The 21,141-nt window shown below is 53.4% G+C and overlaps 8 protein-coding genes across 8 annotated transcripts; 2 read left to right on the top strand and 6 right to left on the bottom strand.

Moving 5' to 3' along the window:
• Positions 1-118: 118 nt before the first annotated feature.
• KRP23_6482 (uncharacterized protein) lies at positions 119-2,506 on the bottom strand (the record flags this gene model as incomplete). Its single annotated transcript, XM_067891678.1, has 1 exon — positions 119-2,506. The coding sequence occupies one exon, from the start codon at positions 2,504-2,506 to the stop codon at positions 119-121; it is 2,388 nt and encodes a 795-aa protein (XP_067746011.1).
• Positions 2,507-4,540: 2,034 nt separating this feature from the next.
• On the top strand, positions 4,541-4,993 carry KRP23_6481 (putative acetyltransferase; the record flags this gene model as incomplete). The annotated part of the gene is made up of 1 exon (XM_067891677.1): positions 4,541-4,993. The coding sequence occupies one exon, from the start codon at positions 4,541-4,543 to the stop codon at positions 4,991-4,993; it is 453 nt and encodes a 150-aa protein (XP_067746010.1).
• A 213-nt stretch (positions 4,994-5,206) lies between these two features.
• On the top strand, positions 5,207-5,671 carry KRP23_6480 (putative acetyltransferase; the record flags this gene model as incomplete). The annotated part of the gene is made up of 1 exon (XM_067891675.1): positions 5,207-5,671. The coding sequence occupies one exon, from the start codon at positions 5,207-5,209 to the stop codon at positions 5,669-5,671; it is 465 nt and encodes a 154-aa protein (XP_067746009.1).
• Positions 5,672-5,740: 69 nt separating this feature from the next.
• On the bottom strand, positions 5,741-7,253 carry KRP23_6479 (Chaperone protein DnaK; the record flags this gene model as incomplete). Its single annotated transcript, XM_067891674.1, has 2 exons — positions 5,741-6,598; positions 6,672-7,253. 2 exons carry the CDS (start codon positions 7,251-7,253, stop codon positions 5,741-5,743), a joined length of 1,440 nt encoding a protein of 479 aa, XP_067746008.1.
• A 123-nt stretch (positions 7,254-7,376) lies between these two features.
• KRP23_6478 (uncharacterized protein) lies at positions 7,377-8,188 on the bottom strand (the record flags this gene model as incomplete). The annotated part of the gene is made up of 2 exons (XM_067891673.1): positions 7,377-7,936; positions 7,996-8,188. The coding sequence occupies 2 exons, from the start codon at positions 8,186-8,188 to the stop codon at positions 7,377-7,379; spliced, it is 753 nt and encodes a 250-aa protein (XP_067746007.1).
• A 246-nt stretch (positions 8,189-8,434) lies between these two features.
• Positions 8,435-9,855, bottom strand: KRP23_6477 (uncharacterized protein; the record flags this gene model as incomplete). Its single annotated transcript, XM_067891672.1, has 5 exons — positions 8,435-8,846; positions 8,925-9,088; positions 9,169-9,498; positions 9,560-9,619; positions 9,685-9,855. 5 exons carry the CDS (start codon positions 9,853-9,855, stop codon positions 8,435-8,437), a joined length of 1,137 nt encoding a protein of 378 aa, XP_067746006.1.
• A 181-nt stretch (positions 9,856-10,036) lies between these two features.
• On the bottom strand, positions 10,037-12,313 carry KRP23_6476 (uncharacterized protein; the record flags this gene model as incomplete). Its single annotated transcript, XM_067891671.1, has 3 exons — positions 10,037-11,229; positions 11,303-12,097; positions 12,160-12,313. The coding sequence occupies 3 exons, from the start codon at positions 12,311-12,313 to the stop codon at positions 10,037-10,039; spliced, it is 2,142 nt and encodes a 713-aa protein (XP_067746005.1).
• Positions 12,314-12,566: 253 nt separating this feature from the next.
• On the bottom strand, positions 12,567-14,383 carry KRP23_6475 (uncharacterized protein; the record flags this gene model as incomplete). The annotated part of the gene is made up of 6 exons (XM_067891670.1): positions 12,567-12,774; positions 12,855-13,134; positions 13,215-13,277; positions 13,355-13,529; positions 13,611-13,798; positions 13,882-14,383. The coding sequence occupies 6 exons, from the start codon at positions 14,381-14,383 to the stop codon at positions 12,567-12,569; spliced, it is 1,416 nt and encodes a 471-aa protein (XP_067746004.1).
• Positions 14,384-21,141: the final 6,758 nt, after the last annotated feature.

Raw genomic sequence — 21,141 nt, 5'->3', positions numbered from 1 at the left:
GACCTGATCCCCAAGAATCCTGAGTTTGGAGATACATCACAAGGTTCTTGTCCGATGGCACATGCTCAAGACTTGGATTCGGGTAAATTATTGATATCATAACCTCAATTGTATGCGCCTAATAGTCGCCGAGGTGAGCAGGGCGCACCGGGGGCGATCGTATTGATCCACCCTGCGTCATGTGCATCGCAGTGCTCTCTTTCGTGTACTGGTAGACATTCTCTGCGGCATCGCGCAGGTCGGCGATCTGCTGCCACAATTGGCGATTGACTTGAGAAGCGCGCTTCACAGCCTCCATGTCCTTGGTATCCAGTGTTTCGTCGACGTCGTCCAGATCGTCGCGGATCTCGATGAGGTCGCCAAAGCTCTCGAACGTGTCCCATGACTCCGTGTCATCGTCGACTTCAAACTCCTGGGCAGCCATTTGCAGTGGCGACACCCCCGCAGTGTGGATGCCTTCCAGACTGCTACCACTTGAACTTGTGGTCTTCCGGATGCTCTCCTTACTCGAAGTATACGGGGATACATCGTCAAGGTCGCACAAATCCACTGGAACGTCGCGGATGCCTCTTCCAGAGTTATCAAGCTCCACGGGCGAGTCTGAATACACAGGGTGGTGTCGTTCGCGCAAGATGTTTTCTTGGGGTGCATATCGCTCGTAGTGACGCGGTCCATCAATGTCCTCAGCTCGCTGAAACATCTCATCGGAATAGCCTCTTTGAACGACTGGCTGACGCGGAGGTGCATCCTGGTATACAGGTTCATGACGATGACTTCCAGAGCGGGTTCTGTTCGTCGGAATCTCCCGATCCACATGCGACGGAGGCGAATCACGGTGTGCGTGGCCTCTACGTTCAGACACCGGGGCATCTGGATACGCAGATTGAGGTTGGTATCCTCTGCCATAGTTATCCTCCGCCACGGGGTCATTATGCTCTCTGTGGCCTCTTCTCGTTCCTTCCCTGTACTGGGGGCGGTGGCCCTTTCGGCTGGTTCCGTCGGATTGAAGCGGTGGGCGTGCGCGATATTCACGTTGTCCTGGGATGTCTTCGATGCTAATGGTAGCCACTGAAGCACCCGACATTTCGCTACTACGGCGTTGGCTGGGTGGAAGCATTGAGCTCTTCGCAACGCGGCCAAATCGGCCGGACATCACTTCTTCCCGTGCAATCATGAGCGCGCTTGTCTGAATGTTAGTCGCGATACAGGTTGTACAGAGCTCGAGGACAGTCGTAGAGACGAACTTGCTGATGTGTCGCTTGCTGCCCGATGCATCTACGCTCTTCAGACTGCGCTCGACGCAGCATTTGGAGCACATGGCAGCGGAGCAGAGTTTGCACTCTATGCTGTGTCGGAGAAACCGACCGAAGGTCTTGCTGCAGACGCTGCACTGTGTAGCCTTGACCTTCTCCTGTCGGCGCACGGGTTGGCTGTTGCCGTTGCAATCCAGTCGCCACATGAGCTTCTTGTCCTGCGAGCACTGCACCGCTTTGCCGCAGTACAGCAGCGAGTTTGCGCAGCTCTGTAGCGCTGCGGACTCGGAGATTTTGCCGTTAGGTGCCACATTCGACTTGAGAAACACGTCCACAGTCTTGCTGTTCAGTTCCACAAAGAGATGTACGCTTTCGCATCGTGCTCGCACCACGCCATGCGAGTCGTAGAGCTCCGGACAGCTCCGCAGCTTCACTGAGTGCATGATCTGGTATCCGATCCTCACTCCGTCACCTCGTGTGATAACCCCCGTCGCTTCCAGATACACCAAGTCGCGCGGTGACACAAGTTTGTGCTTGACAGTGCCCGCTGTCGTGGATTTCACGAGCCATTTGATGCCGAGGAACCGGAACGGACTGCGCTGCGAGGGGCCTTCAATAGCGCTCAGCACATCCCCATCCAGTACGTCTTCGTGCGAGGAGGCGTTCTTGAGTGCCATACTGGCACAGTCGGGCGCTGCAACGCCGTACATGACGTCGTCGAGCGACCCAATGATGTTCCCGACGCCCAGCAGCGCCGGGAGCTGCTCCAAGTTGCCGCTGGCGCTAACCGATCGACTCTTGGCTCTCTTCCTCTGCTCTCGAGCCTCGGTGGCCGTGGGGCCCCATCCTGTGAGCAGCTCAAGCTCCGTGACTTGGTGCGCCGGCAGTTCGTGGATGGTCGAGATGGAGCCGGAGCCGCCCGAGCTGGAGCTCGATCTGGAGCTGTGGCGACGCCCCGCGGATGAGACTGGGGCCATGGCCGCCGCGCGCGCGAACGATTCCTCGTCCTCGACGCTCAGCGAGCGGCTGACGGCGTAGGAGCGCGACTCACGATAGACCGCGACGTTCTCGTGGCTCTTGACGGGTTTCCAGCGGCGGCGGTCCACCTGGTGGTGCCGGATGAGCGCGAACTCCTCGTACTCCTTGAGCGCGTTGCCCAGCAGCTCGGTGGCTTGTGTGTGGAAGCGCCGGCACTCGGCCTCGCTGAGCTCTAGCCGCGGGAACGGCCGCTGCGAGAGCGGGAAGGACGCCATGAGCTCCTGAGTCTTGACGAGTGCGGAGACAGTCTGGCAGTAGGATGCACCAAGATGTGCTGCCATGAACCCCGAGTTGGGAGGGAGACCGTCGATGCAGAGGCTGCAGAGGAGCGACAGTGAAAGTGGTCACTGCATCGAGCATTGCGAGCGGCTCACAAGTGAGTCCCACTCTCTCTTGCGCTGCAATAGGCGATGTCGATCCGGAAGAGCATGAGATCGGGAATTCCTGGGATGTGGACGGACGTGTGCCTTCGTGCCGAATGAAAGGCGTCCATTTCAACAACGAAGAAGACGTCGGATACAGGTTTGCTTTCCCAGGATATTCCTGACTTGTATCGGCTTCATCAATCGACACTTGAAGTCTACTCGTGTTAAGTATGTCCCGAAAACTCCAGACCCCCCTACTGTGTGGTATTCGGCTAAAAACTCACGCTTTTCGACGGTCTCTGATCCTTCGTTACCACTATTATTTTAACTGTGGATTCAGTACCAGTAGCAGAGCTAAACAGACGGAGATGGCGAACTGCTTTACGTCTGCGTTTGCCGAAGGAAGCTTTCAGTGCGCGGTACGGTGTCGTCGTTGAAGCCGATCGAATGAATCTGGTTTTGTGACTGAGATAACCGAAGAAGAGACGCAGTTTGGTGTTGAGTCCTGCCCAAAGGCTGGTCGAGACCAGGTTCGCGCTCCCCAAGACTCTCCAAGTGTACGGCTACGGTACGAATGTGACGCAATCGGCGAGTTTATGCAACGAAAATCGAACGTCCGCGTCTCGGCCAACCAGAATCGGGCGAAAATGTCGTCCCACCCAATCAAGAGCCAAAGTCGGCGAAGTCTCCGCTTACTCAAGTCGCAGGGCTTTTCGTCCGCGTGCAACTCCATTCTTGCTTGGTCCCTTGGTGTATCTTGGGCTTGGCAGGATTTGAAAAACCGCGCACAGAAAGCGGCCCTCGTGAATCTATAAGTGCAACCACGCCGTCGTCGGCACGTCCCGACGAGAAATCAACACGTGAGCAGCGCACTCCAGTGCTGCTCAATGTGCCAGGAGGATGTCGGTCAACGGCCTGCAACGTTGCTGTTGTTTGGGGCAACGTGGATAAAATGCAGAGGCCTGGCGGCGTGCGAACAGTGGCGCTGCAATGCGAGGAAAAGGTCGCGCCCATGGACGATGTGTCGTGCATCGGCCAGTCGAGCCCCGCGACGCGCGACGGCAACATCTCTTCAGCCGAACCAGCCCACGACAGGCTTCACCTTCGACGAAGGGATCCTTCCAACTTGGCTCAAGCTCCTGTCAGCAGCACCACGTCGAGTGGGTCAACTTAGCAACTCGAGCGCTCTGAGCGAGATCCACTGACTAGCAGCCTCCAACCTGACAGGCAAATCGCGGTCGAGGCGCACTCGCTTCAACCTGAGCAAGCCCTCCCATCGGAGACGACATCCCAGAGAGCTCGACCACAGAAACTTCGGCATCGCCGCGACCGCGGCTGTTTCGGACGCAACGTACTAACGCGGCGCAGCTCAAGCGCAGCGCTTCCAGCTGCGTCTGGACCAGCACACTTACGTGCAGCGCTCTCCACCGTCATACAGGAACGCGTATACACTTGAGCTGCTTCCCAGCTGACGTAAAGGCACCAGGAGACACATTACTACGGCCGATCTTGAGGTGGAAGATCCGTTCGTCGTCGACGTGGCCGGCATGACAATGCCATGACATTACCAACGTCGAGAGAGCCCCGCGCTCGGCCCCCCCCCCTCGCCAACTTCATTCGAGGCCTCGATTTTTTTACAGCGCCGACAAAGCCTCGAGAGCCACATTCTCGTGCGCTTGTAGTGGCGCTGCGCTCAGCATCCAAGCTTACGTCAAGGGTCGTTGTCGTCGCTGGCAGCTTCTTGGCAGCGTAGGTGACCACGTCGTCAATGCCGACAAAGACTGTTCAGGTGCTCATCCGGGTGGTCGCTTGGATGAGTGGATCCGACAACCACTTAATCGGCCCTGCAGAGGCCACTTTAAGAAAGAGGGAGAGACTCGCACCATGACGCTGCTGGTGACGCCCGTGAAGACGCCCGAAGAGTTCCAGGAGGCCAAGACGATCCGTCTGCGGGTCTTCCACGAGGAGCAGGGCTTCGACCCGGTGCTGGAGTTCGACGGGCACGACGACGAGCCGACCACAATCCATTTCGTGGGCAAGGATGTCGAGCAGGACAAGTTCGTCGCCGTGGGACGCGTGCTCATGGACGAGGCGCGCCGCGTGGCCAAGATCGGCCGAGTAGCCGTGCTGAAGGAGTGCCGCGGCAAGAGCTACGGCGCCGCCCTGATGGACGGCATGGAGACTTACCTTCGAGACCGCGTGGACACCTTCAAGCTGTCGGCGCAGTTCGATAAGCGCGGTTTTTACGAAAAGTGCGGCTACCAACGCACGGCCGACGAGATCCACCTCGACGAGGGCGTCGAGCATTGCTGGATGACCAAGGCTGCCAACCCGTAGGGCGTAGCGGTGCTAATGATAATACCCATTCAGTGGCAGCGCTCGCATTTACTGCCAGTCCAATCTGCGCTGGGCAGCTGTTCCTCTTGTTGGTCAACATTGATTAGTTGACTCGCTCATCGAAACAGGTCGTTTGATGCACTCTTCCACCGCCTCACTGGTCGCCTGAACCTGCCAGCCGAACACCTCACTTTTCAATTTTGTTCCCAAGTTATGACGCTCGTTGTGACCCCCGTAACGACCCCCGAAGAGATGCAACAGGCGCTGGCTGTGCGTCGTCGCGTTTTCATCGACGAGCAAGGATTCCGCGAAGCTGTGGAGACGGAGGACCCAAACGACGACAAGCCCACCACTATCCACTTCGTGGGCAAGGACTCGGAGACGGGCGAGTACGTGGCGGTGGCTCGTTGTCTCCTGGACGAACCCAACCGCAAGGCAAAGTTCGGGCGCGTGGCGGTGCTGGCCAAGTGTCGTGGCAAGAACTTCGGTGCTGAGCTCATGGACGCCGTCGAAGACCATGTGCGAGACCGCGTGGACGTGTTCGCGCTGTCTTCGCAGTTCGGACGAAAGGGATTCTACGAGAAGTGCGGCTACCACTGCCCGAGCGAAGAGATCTACCTGGAAGAAGGCGCCAAGCACTGCTACATGATCAAAGCGGCTTCTGCCAAGAGTGATTAGAGTAGCTTGATATCTATGTAGCCGCTCATAATACATGACCATATCGCGTGTTTAACTTGACCACGCTGCTCAGTACTCTTGCACCAGCTTGCGGCCGTACTCCGCGGCACCTAAAACCACGGCCTCTTCAGGACTGAAACTCTTCGTGTTGAACGCAGATCGATTGAAGAATTTCTCGAGCTGCTGCCGCATGAACTCGGACCGCGCACCCCCACCGACGAGAACCAGTGCACTCAATTCCTCCTTCAAAATACCTGCGTCATTGAGCGCACGGCTGCATAGTGCAGCTGCTTCCTGGGCGGGTCCTTCCTGAATGCGGGCGAGATCAAAGGATGTAACCTTGTGCACCAAGTGTTTGGCACCCTTTTGGTCTGCAGTAATAAACGGCAGGTTGATGTCTGTGCTCACGCGACTCGACAGCTCAATCTTTGCAGCTTCCACCGCCTCCAAAATGCGATAGCTGGCCATGTAATCTACTGATAGGTCAATGCCGTGATCTTCTTGAAACTTCTCCACCACTGAACGGAACAGAAGCTCGTTCACTCGTTGTCCTGAAGCAGCTTGAGTGGACAACGTGTGAAGTAAATTAAATCCGCTGCCACGGTGCTCCTTCTCGAGCAGTGACACTGTCGATACGTATCCACCAATGTCGAACACAGCAATAGGCCCACTTGTCGATAGCACTTCAGCACCCCGGAGCTCCTGCACGGCGCACTTCTCCGCAGCATGCAGAGCAGCCACAGGTTCATCAATAGCAGCGAACACCGTAAATCCTGCGCTGTTAGCCACTTTTTCATAGGCTGCGCGCTCCTGCTCATCAGTCCCTGCTGGAACAGCAAGAACAGCAGGGAAGTTCTCAATCGGATCCTCTCCTAAAGACGTCGCTGCGGTCGTGTGCAAATGGTCAAGCATCATCTCCGCGGCCCACTGCACATCCATACAAGCGCCAAAATCAGCAACTCAACCTTCATCGCCCACAGCACCAGAACAGCCTACCAACCTCTGGACTGTAGGTCTTCCCATCTAGTTCCAGCCCCAGCGTGTCTCCTCGCTGGTGCACCGCGTACGGCAGTTTCTTGATCAGTTGCTCCCACTCCATCTTATCTCTAGTAGCAGCCCCAAGTAGCAGCCTCGTTGCCGTTGCAGTGTAGCCAGGTTTTCGACCCTGCAGCGACTTGGCGATGGCTCCTACAGAGACATTGCCATTGTCCACCGCCACGGCCGCAGGTGTCGCCCGAAGCCCGTCCGCGCTCTCGATGACGCGCGCTGCGTGCTCCGAGTCCACCAGCGACGCCACTGCCACGCGCAAATTTGCAGAGCCCACGTCCACGCCCAGCACCTGCTGCATCTTGCTCAGCGATGACACGCCCTCGTCGTCGTCTGCCCCCTCGTCTCCTTCGCCCGGGACGCCCGCGCGGCGTTTGCGCACGCGCTCCTGCGCCCGTAAGATGTAGCGAGTGCCTACAAACAGGCCCGCGCATGCCAAACCCACGGGGACGAGCCACGGCTGCGGCTGTGTCGAGTGGAAGTGACGCACCGAGCTCGCGCTGGGGCGTCCGAGGGACGACCGGGGGACCTGCATATCCGCGATTCTAAATGTCTGATTGGCTCAAAATCCGTCTTTACAAGTTGAAGACAGATGGCTACATTTTTTGACTCAAGCGAGGCAACAAGTCGGCAGCACGAATGAGTTTGGAGGTGTTGGTCACGGTAGGGAAGCTTTCTTGTGGCGTTGCGTACTTGATTTCAACCTTCTGAGACGCCCAGGCTCGGGGCAATTCGCCCGACTCGCGACGACGTTCGCGGTGGTCGGGATGACACCCTTCATCGAGTCAAGGTCAAGTTCGCTCAATTGATGCCGTTTGTGGCGATGAGAAGCCTTGGAAGGCGAATATGTGCAATTGTCGGCGCCAATTCCCTTTGCGTTGTTCTGGAACTCAAGCTGCTTGCACTTTTGCTTCACCTGCATCCGTCGGTCGGATTTCGAGAGCTGTTCGGAAAAGTAGCGGTGCTTAGCAGCATCAACTGCGAGCTGCTTGGTGTTGAACAGCGACTTGGTCTGGCGCAGTCTTCGCTTCATTTTCTTATTCTCCACTGCTATATGTCCTTGCTCGCGTTGCCACAGAGGGAAGTTGGTCGGACGATGGGCGCTCAGATGCTCCTCTGTGTGGTGCGAGAAGTCGAACTGCTTTGGGAGCTTCTTGTGTATGCGCTCAAGCCGCTGCAATAGGACCTGGTTGTGCTGTGAGATCTCGATCTCTCTGTCTGGCATCCATGTAGATCTTAAGTACAAGTTGTCTATCAACTTCAGACAGCCAACGCACCTTGCTCCTGTTGAATCCGCTTTGCATTATTGACGGTGCGACCGTCTCCCTCTGTGTCTAAGACGGATTGGGCGTGTTTAACCCGCTGTTCATTGAGCAGTCTTACCTCTTCGAGGTACGTCGCTGTTAAGATGTTATCGTCGCCAAACTCATATTCTGCCGAATAAGCAAGTGAGCGCCGCTGCTTCGTCATGTAGCTGGCACAATCCGCCAACCGTAGAACGTGAACCGCCTTATACTTGCTGGCTGCTGTTTTGACGGACTTACCAATCCCCCAGCTAGCTGTTCAATGTGTGCCATTTATTTCGGGGCTCCACACATAAGCACCGTGGGCAGGAATAAGACTCATGGTCTTTCACAGCAGCATTATTTCATACTCATGATACAGAATAACAACGGGGCAGCCACTAGAGGTTGGCGAGTTCATTCACCGCTGCAGTTAGTCGCGCATTGCCTGCTTGCCTGCCTTGGGCTCACTAGGGCTGCCTTTCACTTTGATTGAGGACGCAATCGAGTTTCCTTCGCCGCTGTTTTCGCTTTCCTCTTCGTCTTCCACCGCAGCCTTGCTTTTGCCTCTGCGCCTTTTCTTCGAATTCGTCGTACTAGCCGGTTCTGCTGAATTGTTGCCGAGAAGAAGCAAATGGCGTGTCGAAGCGGACGCCGCAACCAGATCAAGGCGCTCTTCCTCCGGGATGAACGCGTACATTCCACCATCCGTAATGGAAGATTTGGTGCGCTTCCACACAGTCAGGGTGTCCATACTGGAGTGCCATGAAGGCAGCGGGACCTGTAGCACCTTGTGGTAAACAGTCGCCAGGTGAGTCTGGAACTCCTCAGACGATGTCCTGCCCCTATAAAATTAACGACATAGTTCGTTGTTACAAGCTGCAACGAGTCGCAATCAGTATCCTCGAATAATTTACACTTACCATGCGCCTGGAAGGCAAACGGTGTGGCCGAACAGCTCTCCAACGTGGATCACCGTATCGCCTGCGTAGTTGCAGAGGCTTGCCATCGCCATGGATTCACTGCTGTCCTCAAAATCGTCGGGGTAGCACAGGAACAGCGTACGGTCTGCATGCTTACGCAAGTCCTGGTCATTGCAAGGCAACAAACAATCGTAAATATAACCGATCCTTCCGTCAGTGTCAAGCAAACATCGTTGTCACGCACCTTCGGGGTTCCCTTGAGCACTTCGGCCCAGTAGACCTGCTCGACTTCCACCTCTTCTTCGTCGTCGTCCTCCCCTACTTCAACATCTTCCTCCTCCTCGTCGGGCTCCTCATCTGCCTCCTCACCATTGCTCCCTTGCGTCTCCTCTGCATCGCCATAACTCTCTTCTCCACTCGTAGCGGCAGTTTTGCCCGTTTCCTTCTCCTCTTTCTCCTCTTCCTTCTCCTCTTCATCATCTCCAGCCACATGAAGGTCATAGGCAACAACGCCCACGCCTCGAAGCTGCAGCAATCGAGCCCAGTACCCGCTACCAGCTCCCATTTCCACAATCTGCCAGTACCAGTCAAAAGTCACTTCCCCGCACTTACACTCCAAGCTGACAGCAGCTCACCGGTCCATAATGTTTGATAATCTGAAGTGCACGTTCATCCGGGATGGCCCACGAGTATTTCTACATACAATAAAGCAATAATTAGCACAATTGACCTCTAGAAACGTAGTGGAGTCACGGCGCACCATCGCGACGCTCACGTCCAGCGCCGCGTACATCTCGGAGCGCGCCTCATCGCTCAGCTCCGGGTCAAAAACTGCCGCGAGTTCTCCTGGATGCTCTCGGACGAACTTGTGGTAGAATTCCAGGTACGGATTGCTCGTCGCCGTCAGTTCCAGCGCCTCCGAGTCCGCCATGCTTGCTTGATGCTCAAGTGGCTGGAAGAGCGAAGCTTCGAAGCGTGATTGGTCAAAATTGAGTATAATTGGAAATTAACAGTGGTGTGATCAACATGGCTACACTATGGACGAGGTGCAGGTTGCGGATACAGTACTTTGGTTTTGGCAGTGCAGTATGTGCTGTCGAGGCTCAGGAAACTTATGCCGAAAGCAATGGCTGATTCTCGCCCTCGTATCTAAGCGGTGGTGACACGCTCATGAAGCTGCACGATGACAGCGACCGGTAACGCGTGTTGACTCGCGTGCCACAGAAGAACACGACGAGCAGAAGCACCGCCAGGCAGATGCCGAACGCCGTGAACGTACTGCAGATCTTCAAGCCAATGGGCAGAGAGCCACCAGCGACGGACACAACAGCCACTAGCACGGCGTACGGCAGGATGCTGCGCACGTGGTTCTCGAGCGGTACGTGAGCCGAGAGAGACGCCAGGATGGACGTATCGGCGATAGGCGAGCACGAGTTGCCGAACACGGAGGCGCCCAGGATACTGCCGAAGCATTGACGCAGGTTCTCGGCGTCACCACCGCTTATAGACCATGACAGCGGTGCAATAATCGGGAACATAATGGCCATCGTGCCAAACGCGCTGCCCACCGCAAAGGACACGACGTAGCACAGAAGGCACGCGATTGCCGGCAGGAACTGCTTGGGGATCGAATCTCCAACCACCGATGCGATGTACGGAGCTGTTTTCACTTCACCAATGACCGAGCCAAGAGCCCACGCAAGGGTGAGAATCAGGGTCGGGTCCAGAATGTCCTTCACACCTTCCATCCACGCTTTAGTAGCTTCGTTTAGTGTGATAATGCGCTGCAACAGCAGCAACGAAACTGCGATGACCCAGCCAGCAGCCGATGCACGGATCAGGGAGGAGACCGAGTCACAGTGACTCAGCGCGTCTAGAATACCGAACGATCCATCAGGGTCCTGCGTGTACAGGTTATTGAAGCCGTCAAAAATCATCCCCACAAACGTCAGCACGACAATGGACAGGAATGGCACCACAGCATTTTGCCACCGCAGCGGCTTCGTAGTATCAGGCTCCAACGGGGCAAGCTCGGGCTTGGGGCTGTCCATCGGCCCTGGAAAAACTGGGGTCATGGGGCCATCGTTTATTGGCGATGCGGCTGCGTCTTTCTCGAACTGCACCATTGGGCCGAAATCCTTCTCGCAGATAATCGTGATGAAGATGAAAGCGATGAAAAGAATCGGAAAAAAACGGTAGTGCAGACACGAAAGGCACGTGACGAACGGGTCCCAGTCGAGCTTGAGGTCGCGGAGCTGCGCCGCCACGTAGCCGATTTCTACGCCAATCCAAGAGCTAACCGGGGCTGTACCAGTAAAAGCAACCACAACGAAGTTAGTTACTAGCGTGCAAACGCTAACAGTACAGAAAACACTTACACATGGAGGGCAAACAAACGCCGATCGTGTGGATAATGGCCGCAAACTTCTCGCGACTGACACCTGTCTGGCTCAGAACTTGACGCAGCGAGCTTCCAACAATGAGGATACACGAGTAGTCGTCAAAGAAAATGACAAGGCACAGCAACCAGGTTGACAGTTGCATCCGCAGCGAGGACGTCATGAACTTTTTGGCGACCAGCGCCAATCCATGACCACCTCCACCCTTCTGAACTACGCCAATAGTTCCTCCGAGTACGATCGTGAACAGCAGCACACCAGCATGGTCATCCACCGTGAACGCATTAACCCAGTACTGGTCAAACGTGCGCAGGAACGCTGATAATGGGTCTCCATTCGAGACAATAATGGCACCGCACCAAATACCAGCAAGTAGTGAGACCGTCACTTGGCCCAGCACCGCCGACAAGACCAGGGTCACGAACGGAGGCAGTAGCGAGACCCATCCAGGCGAGACATTCACGGACGTCGTGTGCGACGCTGAGAACAGCAGCACATCGTCGAACTGCACCGTCGGGGGTAGTACCACCGAGGCGTTAGCGTCCGTCTCATTCACCTCTGACGCAGGGACAACCACAGGCTCGGGATCCTTCTCCCACACGGTCGAAGTGAGGTTGTGTTGTCCGTAGGACTCCAGTTGCAACTGCTTGAGAGCAATCGACAGCTGCGACCTGAAGTTGCCATCGGCATCCAGCGTTTTGACGGTGCCGTTGGTCAGCACGGCCCCATCCGAGTCCTCCACGCGGTACGACAAGTGACGCGGGTACACGGAGCCTGCAGCAATACGTCAACGTTCAACCACTGCACACAAGTCAGAGCATCAACAAGAAACGCACCATTCTTGAGCTCTGGCAACTCAATCGACGCCTCGAACATCACCTGCTGCAGGATTACGGTGGGCGTCTGCAGGGAGACGCTGTGCGCATTGCAGAGGTTTCCCGCTAGAGCTGTCGCCAGCAGCGGGAGATGCAAGAGAGAGAGGAGCCTCATCTCGATGCCGATGGTGGAATGGCGCCGGGAGTCGGACCGCGGGCAGACGCTGGCCACAGCTCGCTCGTGTCCAATTCAGAAATGAATTGATGTAGTACAGTGACAACTCGGCTAAGTACCAAACTTCAACTTGGACTTCAAGCATTCAATTTGACATGCTGTCGATGAACCACAACCAAAGCGTGTGCAGTCTTTCGTCACCCATGACGGATATTAGTATTACTTGTAACTACATGTTGCCTGCAACAGCACGCTAAGCTGCGAGTGCGCGCGTGGCACTTGGATTGGCGCGACGTAGCATGGGCATGAGGTTTGTCCATCGGAACATCTGCGAGAGGATGCATGTGGAGAACCACACCGTCACCAGCAGACATATCGACGCCTCCGAGCTGAAGAAACTGAAAAGCTGGGCCTTCTCGTAGAGCGGAGCTGTTAGCTGTCCGAACACCGAGGTAATAAAGCTGTGGGGGGGGCGAAGACAAACGATACGGTAATCACTAAGACGCTCACCAGCAATACAGACACAAGACTTTCCGCGTACAGGTTGTGGGTAGCGTGGTAGACGACGCTGGACCAAATGACGTAGCTGGAGTTACCCTGGATCCAGCACATGATGATACGGGACCCTATCAGCAGTAGTGTGAAAACGGCAAGCACGTAGAGTAGGTGAAAATCGCGTGTTTCAGCGACAGCATAGCCGGAGCCTTTGGGAATCACCTCCAGCGCGTCGGCGATGACCATGGGCCAATGCCACAACGCCCATATGCAGCCGGTGATGGCCGATGCCAGTATGGTCGAGTGACTAAAAACAATCTCCAGCGCTGCACCAAACATGCACAAAAATTACACGGGCTTCAGCTCACGAGTATCTTTGAGCGACGCACTCAAAATTTAGGCTCACCTGGGAAAAGTGATCCGCTCCACCCGATTTCCTGGATCATTGCGAAGAAAAACCAGCTCGTGCCTGCAAATGAGCAATCAGCACGAGTAAATCAGGTCAGTAAATAGCATATCGCGCACGAAGCATCGGAGTGGCGTCACCTAAGGGTCGCAGGCCCATGGAGAGTCCGACGTCGTAGCGCTGCGGCGGCACCGGATCCCAAAAGATCCCGAGGAAGCTAATGTAGAACACATAAAACACCAGCCCGGAGTCGAGTGCCTCGACGTCGTTGAAGCTGAATACCATCTCTAGCTTCCGCACGAAGGTGCGGTTGAACTACGAGGAACACGAGCAACGAGAGCAACAAAATTTCAGCAAGGTGAACTGGAAACTACATCACGATAATTGTGTACGCACCGGGTTGACCATTCTTGTAGCAGCAGTAAATGAGAATGCCGCCAGCTCGCACAGCACCGGCACTGCGTAGCTGAGAAGCGCAAGTCTGAACGTCGATCGAGACGAATGCGAGCTCCTGAATAGGTGGTACAACGGCGGAATGTTCCAGTGGGGTGGCGTATTACACGCCTGCAGTCTTAGCTTTGCAACTACAACAGCAAAACAAAATCAAAAGCAGCATCAGCACTAAACCCCATATTCTCGATCATATCCAACTGGCAGGCAGGCGTACTGTTCCTCAGTGCAAGCGATGCAATCGCCGGACTCACAAACCACAAGCATCGGAAGGCGAACACAATCGGCGTGTTGGGCGAGATCCCCCACTGCTTGCAGAACACTAGCCCCGTCAGCGACAGTACCACCATCGAGTAGAGCGACACGAGGTAGGCGATCACAGCGTCGCGATACGCCCACATGACGTCGGCCGAGAACATCCCATGGAAGAAGTAGTTGGACGAGCCGCGGTCGTTGCGGTGGTGGTACTGGTGCGCAGGCTGCACGAGTGGGTAGTACTCGTCCCAAATGTCCTTGCCGTCGCGCCCAGCCTTCTTGGCCGCCGCCGAGGCGGGGCCAGCGGGCACGGGCCCCACCAGCGCGCTGGCAGCCCGCGCCTCGGGCGGAGAGCCCGGCTCTAGGTCCACGATGGTACCGTAGTTGCCGGTGGACGCGGCGCTGGGCACGGTGCTCATGGTGTTGCTGGTGGTGGCGCTGCTGCCGCGACTGCGCTTGCCCATCGCCGAGACCGTTCTGCCTGTCTCTGCTATTATAGTCACGGTGTTCTCCACCAGGGCGGACAGTAGACGAATGTGGGCGGACGGGGAGAAAGCGAGCGAGCGCTGATTGATGGAGTCACTCGGCGGGCCTCTCTCCGACTGCGGCGCGGCCTTCGATGGAAGCGCACGCTTCTGCTTCAGCTTCGGTCCAAAAGTGCTGCCAAATCCGAGCCAACTCCTAGCACCTCCGTTGGCGAATAAAGTATGCTCTTGGAGCAACCAGAAAAAATAGAAGCGTGAAAGAAACGGGTGGACGTGCTGCTGTGTCGTAATTCCACTTTAGCGGCATGGCCAGAATCAACCAAGGATTGCCGTCGCTGTGTGCCTGGCGCGAGGCGGGTGTATGCGACGCTCAGTTGGACATGCAAAGACCGTGGTAGCGACAGGATGCTGCCGAGCTCATGACAGTCGAAACAGCCAGCAGGACTCGAGAAGTCATTGCAGACTAATTCTGCTCTTCAATTGTGCATTGTTGAAGTACATGTAGCCATAATGTGGGCCACATCCACGGAAATATAGGTGCAATACAATAAATAATTGGTTTAAATATATATTGGTGAGCTTTGTCAAATTGCAATTATTATTGCTCTGGATACTTCAGGATTCTACAAAAAACTTAGACAAATATTTGTATGTGCAATACAATAATTTCACTTAAAATATTTGAATTGGAGCGATTCATTATGCAATTAATTTAATCCTGATTGGATTTTATCAGAGGTCGTTGAAATGGAAGGAGCGAAGCGAGGAAGCTTGGGGAAGACCAGGTAAATTGAGTTGTGATTGAGATATTAAAGTGTCGAGATGTAGTGGAGTCTGGCCTCCATTCAAAGTACTGATTGGATACATTACGTAGAGAACACACATGTAGAACTAGGTAATATCATATCAAGCTCTACAGGAGGTTTATGTGAAGTACACGGAATATGGGATCATATCCCCAACAGCCTCTCTTGCGAGGGATGGTGCATACACCGTCTTTGTCTTTCCGTTGAGGGGTTACTTACCGCAAAACTCTTATCGAAAGGCACCCCTTGCAGGCGACGGTTGAAAAATATCAACCTATCAGATTACTCCATTTTTATCATCTATCATGACATATCGAAAGGCACCCCGGAGATAAATTACCACCAGTCGATAGGTTACGCAGCGAGCTAGCCATTCATCAGCTCTGCACTTCGCCATTACTCAGTCTGCAAGAATGCCCCGAGGAAGCCGCCCACGCGTGAAAGGCTTCGAGGCTTCGCCAAGCCAGTGCTATCAGCTACCAGCGCAAGTATATTATTAATAGCTTCGTCGAGCAGAACGGCATGGCAGCAGCAGTAACACGCTTCTATCCCTCTCTCCAAGCGGAAGCCCGAAAGCGGAAGAAGCGGCAACTGCACAAGTGGTTTGAAGCCCGTGATGACATCGCCAAACAAGTTGCCCAAGGCAACGGGCACCTCTGCAAAGAACCACGATCTGGCGTCGGCTGCATTCTTCCTCGGGCGGAGGATGACTACCTAGCCTTTTGGATAAGGGACCTGAGGCGCGAGGGCTCCGCTCATGCTCCAGATGAAGGCACGTGCAGTAGCAGGTGAGCTGGGTCTTCGCTTCGACCAGTTTTCGGCAAGCTCGTCGTGGCGCCTCCGATTTCTCAAGTCGTACAGGCTCTCACTGCGGCGCCGGACCAGGATCGGCCAGAAGACCCCCAGCGACTCGCGTGAGGTGGCGGAGAAGTTTCGCGAGGAGGTGCAGAGGATGATGCTCAAGAACGGCATCACGGAGGTGTACAACGCAGACCAGACGGCGCTCAACTTTGAGCATCTCCCCACGCACACCATCGACGAGACTGGCACACGAACGGTGTGGGTCCGCAACAGCGGGAAGGAAAAGAGCCGCCTCACAGCCATGGTTCTGGCTGACTCGAGAGGCATCAAGCGCGCCCCCTTCCTCGTTTTCAAGCAGCCACCGTCCCGAGTGCCGGCCACCGAACAGCATAACCACAAGGAGCAGCAGGGTTTCGGTCGAGACCTCTGGAAGAAGGTAAAAGCGATGCAGGCATCGACTGGGATGCCGATCTACTGCAACAGTCGTGGGTGGTGGAACGCTGAGCTTTCCGTGTTGTTCTTGCGGTTCCACTTCGCAGCGCGCACTGACATCGATGAGCCCGTCCTCCTCATCTGGGACGAGTTTAGTGGGCACTGGACTTCCGAGGTGGAGGCGTGCGCTAAGGAGCTGAATGTGCTTCTGCTCAAAGTCCCTGGTGGATATACTTCCGTCTGCCAGCCTGCTGACATCGCGTGGATGCGACCACTCAAGGTTCATCTGCGCGCCGAGTGGCTGTCGGACATCGAGAAGCAGTTCGAACGTCATCAAGGTAAACAGAGTAGGTTTGTACTAACAGCTCCCACACGAGAGATCGTCGTGGGTTGGCTACATGCAAGTTGGGCCAGGTTGTCTACGAGCACCATTGTGGCTGGATTCAGGAAGCTTGGCGTGCCGTCGGATCAGCGCAAAGTCCCGCTAGATGATGCAGGGGCGTACGATGCAAAGCTGCAGGTAGGAATTCAACTTCTCGAAAGCTGCAAGATCGGTGAAGACGTCTCAAAAGATGCAGAGCGAGATAACAGCAATAAAATGCGAAACTACAATTGTTGAGAATGAAACGGAGGGGACGTAAGTAGGTGCACCTACTTCTCTTGGAACCCTGGCACCAAGATTTCATCATAAGATGACTTAACTTTCCGAGTAGCCACAAGGGGATTTGAACCCTGAGTCTGTCGCATCAACGACAGCCGCTTTCACCAACTGAACCAGCGAGGTGGCCGTAATCTATTCAGGAAAATATCCTTGATAAATAAATTCCGAGTGATGCAGCTGTTATTTATTTGCAGATGCCTCTTCCCATGCATTCGGCATCCCTGGTGCTGCAAGGGGTGCCTTTCGATAAGAGTTTTGCGGTATTGCAAAGAGTAGAAGATAGACAATAGTGGTGGCTTAGAGCGGATGACCGCGCCACCGTCTCAACGAGGTGAAACGCTGCCTTTTTCGTTTCTCGAGGGCACATTGACCCTGGACACAGCATTTTTGTATGCAATTTTGATACTTTAGCGTAACATTTTATTTGGTACATTGTTAACGGTTATTGTAAGAATGTTCCTGCAGTATATTTGCGATTGTGTTGCTCTTTTAGCTGTTGCTTTCATGGGATATAGCCTCTTATGAGATGAGTCGTCTAGGTCTACTGCAACGCACCACCTTGCTTGCTTCGCATGTAGCTTTTTGCTAAGGGTTCCAGTAGCTCATTCAGCAATTTGTCCTGCCTATCAACAGTGAGTATTTTATTTTGTTGTTTTTTCGATACATGAAGAGATCGAGACAGCCTCTTGTGCCGCATACGTTCACTGAGGTCTCTGTACGGTCCCGTAGCCTCACTAGGATTCAGGCATTCGTGCCTGTTTTCCGAAAAAGCCCTCAGTGTGTGGTCAAATGTGCTGTATTGATTGAATCATTTTGTAATTATTCTGCCATGTAATATGTTACTGACTTATCGATACATGATTTGCAGATGACTCGCGCTCTTCGTACTCCGGTCGTCTGCCAGAACCAGGAGGCCCTGCCCGATCGATCCTCGTTTTGCGGCATGTTCTCGGTGAACAACGCCTTGCAGAAGCGAGACTTCTTGACCAGAATTGTGATGAAGCGAATTCTCCAGCAGCTCAAGGCCGAGCGACCCAAGGAGGACCATGGTAGCTAGCGGGACGGCGCTTACACCACCCATGCTGTGCACCAAGCTTTGCAGAAGCATGGAAAACAGCTGGTGTTCATGAACAAGAGATTCAAGTGCAAGAGCGACAAGCTTATCAAGAAGGTCATCAGGTGCAAGAAGCCTGCACTCCTCATTATTGGGCGGCGCCCTGGACAGCAGGAGGGTTCTTGGCATTGTATTGCCAGAGCCACTGTAGGTAAGAAAAACCTCTTTATTGAGTCCGACAGCTACATGTATTTTCCTAATACTGTAGTGAAGCTTAGTTCATACTTTGAGCACGTTGATGGCGTGTACGCTATAGAGAATATTGAGCAGTAGGGAGTACCCAGTAACTGGTACAATATATTGTCTTTCACTTGATTTGTTCGTTTAATCATTATCAATTATTGTTGTGTGTTTAACATAAAAGGATGAGTGGTTGCACATAGTTATTGCACCAATTATTGTGGTAGGATTAATTCGTTTTTACAAAGGCCATTACGCAAGCGTAGAAAAGTCGGCTTTGCGAGTGACTTGGTGAATATATCTGCCACCATTTCCTTTGTGTTACAGTATTTTATCTCGAATTCTTTTCGCTCTACCTTTTCTTGTACGAAGCAGTAGCGAATATGTATATGCTTGCTTCTACCATGAAGTTCTGGGTTATATGAGAGTTTATTACAGCTCTGGTTGTCCTCGTAGAGAGTGATGGCATGTGAACTACTGTGGTTTAGCTCTATCAGTAGGAGTTTTAAGAAGATGACTTCCTGTATGCAGTGGCATAGTGCGATGTATTCTGCTTCTGTTGTGGATAGCACGACTGTGTGGTGTTTTTTAGACTGTCATGAAATTGGACTGCCACACATGTAGGTAATATATCCTCCTACAGATCGACGTGTGTCGGCGCAGTTAGCATAGTCTGCATCTGCAAAGGCTGCGAGGTAGTGCTTTGTGTTATATTGCTGTAGGTTTTCTTTTCCTCCAAGGGTAATGCCGAGGTTACGTGTACCATTTAGGTATCTAAGGCCTCTCTTAACCGCATTCCAGTGTTGTTTCCCTGGATTAGCCAGAAATTGACTGACCTCTCGTAGAAAATAGGCTAGGTCTGGTCTCGTTCCTATCATCAGGTACATGAAGCTACCGACTGCCTCTCTGTACGGGATCGCCTTCATCTCATCGTGTTCCAAAGGAGTTTGTGGGCACATATCTAGAGAGAGTTTGATACTCAGATCAGTGGGTGTTTCCACTGGATATGAGTTTAGATGGGAGAAGCGGTCCAGGACTTTGGTAGCGTATTTTTCTTGGTGTATGAAGATGGAGCGATTTTTTCGATCGCGTACAATGGACCATATTGGGCTTCGCCCAGATCGGACATTTTGAAGCGCTGTTTCAGTGCGTCCTTGATATATGTGACAATGTCGACTGTAGGTGCAATGATGAGAAGGTCATCGACGTAGACAAGAATGTAACATGTCTTTCCGTCAATTTCACCGACAAAGACGCATTGGTCTTTTGTAAGTTTGCGAAACTTCATCGTAGCTAAGTAGTCACACAGTGTCAAGTACCAGACTCGATGGGCTTGTTTGAGTCTTCATCAGTTTGCAGCCGAGGTGTTCTTTACCTCGGCAAAAGAATCCTTCAGGTTGTTCCATGTATATTTCCTCATCTAGATGCCCATTTAAGAATGCGGTTTTGACGTCCATCTGATGGATTTCCATATTCAATAAAGCAGCGATGGTAAGTATCAGTCGTAGGACTTCCATGCGGATGACAGGGGAGAAAATCTCATTATAGTCAATTCCATATCTTTGGAGGAAACCCTTAATAACTAGGCGAGCTTTGTAGCGATCTATTGTGCCGTCGCCTTTGTATTTGACGACAAATACCCACCTGCATTGCAATGCACGCCTGCCATTGGGCAACTTGGTCAGTATCCACGTTTTATTGTCCATGAGAGACTTGTACTCAGATCGTGCGGCTATTTTCCAGTGAGGAGCTTCTGGCAGTTGTATGGCTGCCTTGTAGGTCTTTGGCTCCGATATATGCCTGATAGCAAGTAGTGTGTGGAGGGCGTTGCGACTTGTTTCGCGTTCCTCTAGATCGAGGGTGTCATTGAGCAAGGTTGTTACTGGATCAGTACATCTGCATTCTAAGAGAGATTTTGCTTTCTTAGGTGCTGGTTCTGTATCTTCAGCAGCAAGTGCATTAGCATTGCGTTTTCGCATTGCTGACAGCGAGGGTAATTGAATGGGTGCTGGTACTGTAGTGCCTGTTTTAGGGCTAAGTATGTCTGTTGATTTCTGTAGATCGAGAAAATCCAGCGTGGGGAATTCATGTTCGCGGAAGGTAACATCACGACTGTAAATGATGCGATTCTCTGTCGTATCTAAGAGCCTGTAGCCCTTCTTGTTGGATGGAATTCCGAGATACATGCATTTTCTAGCCCGTTTTTCGAGTTTGTTGCGGTATAGTTCCGGGATGTGAGCGTATGCCGTGCAGCCAAAAACTTTAATGTAGTGTGCTGATGGTTTCTTTTTGAACCATTTTTCATGGGGAGTAGCGTTGTTTGTGACCGAGCTCGGGGTCATGTTGAGGAGATCAGCGACGTGGGTGATGCATTCGCCCCAAAGGAGTTGATCAAGATCTCCGTCAATTAGAAAAGCTCGCGTTCTTTCAAGGAGTGTGCGCATACGGCTCTCTACCACGTCATTCTGTTGTGGTGTGTACGCATTAGTGAACTGTGCGTGGGTGTTATATTTTTCGAAGGTAATTCTGCCGAGTTTTTCATATTCACGAGCGTTGTCACTTTGGAGGTTCCGGATTTCTTCATCGTGCATATTAGCATCGTATGCTAAGTGACCCACATCAGCGCGAAACATGTTCTGTTCTTTCTTTCTGAAGTCCTCGTAGCAGCCATAAAGGTCTGACTTGCGCATGATAACGTATATAAACATATAGCGCGAGTAGTCATCAATAAAGGTCAAGAAAT

Source organism: Phytophthora ramorum, assembly GCF_020800215.1.
Source record: "Phytophthora ramorum isolate Pr-102 chromosome Unknown Phyram_PR-102_s0005, whole genome shotgun sequence".
NCBI lineage: Eukaryota > Oomycota > Peronosporomycetes > Peronosporales > Peronosporaceae > Phytophthora > Phytophthora ramorum.
Note: the sequence above shows the minus strand (reverse complement) of the source record. Positions and strands in the feature narration are given on the sequence as shown.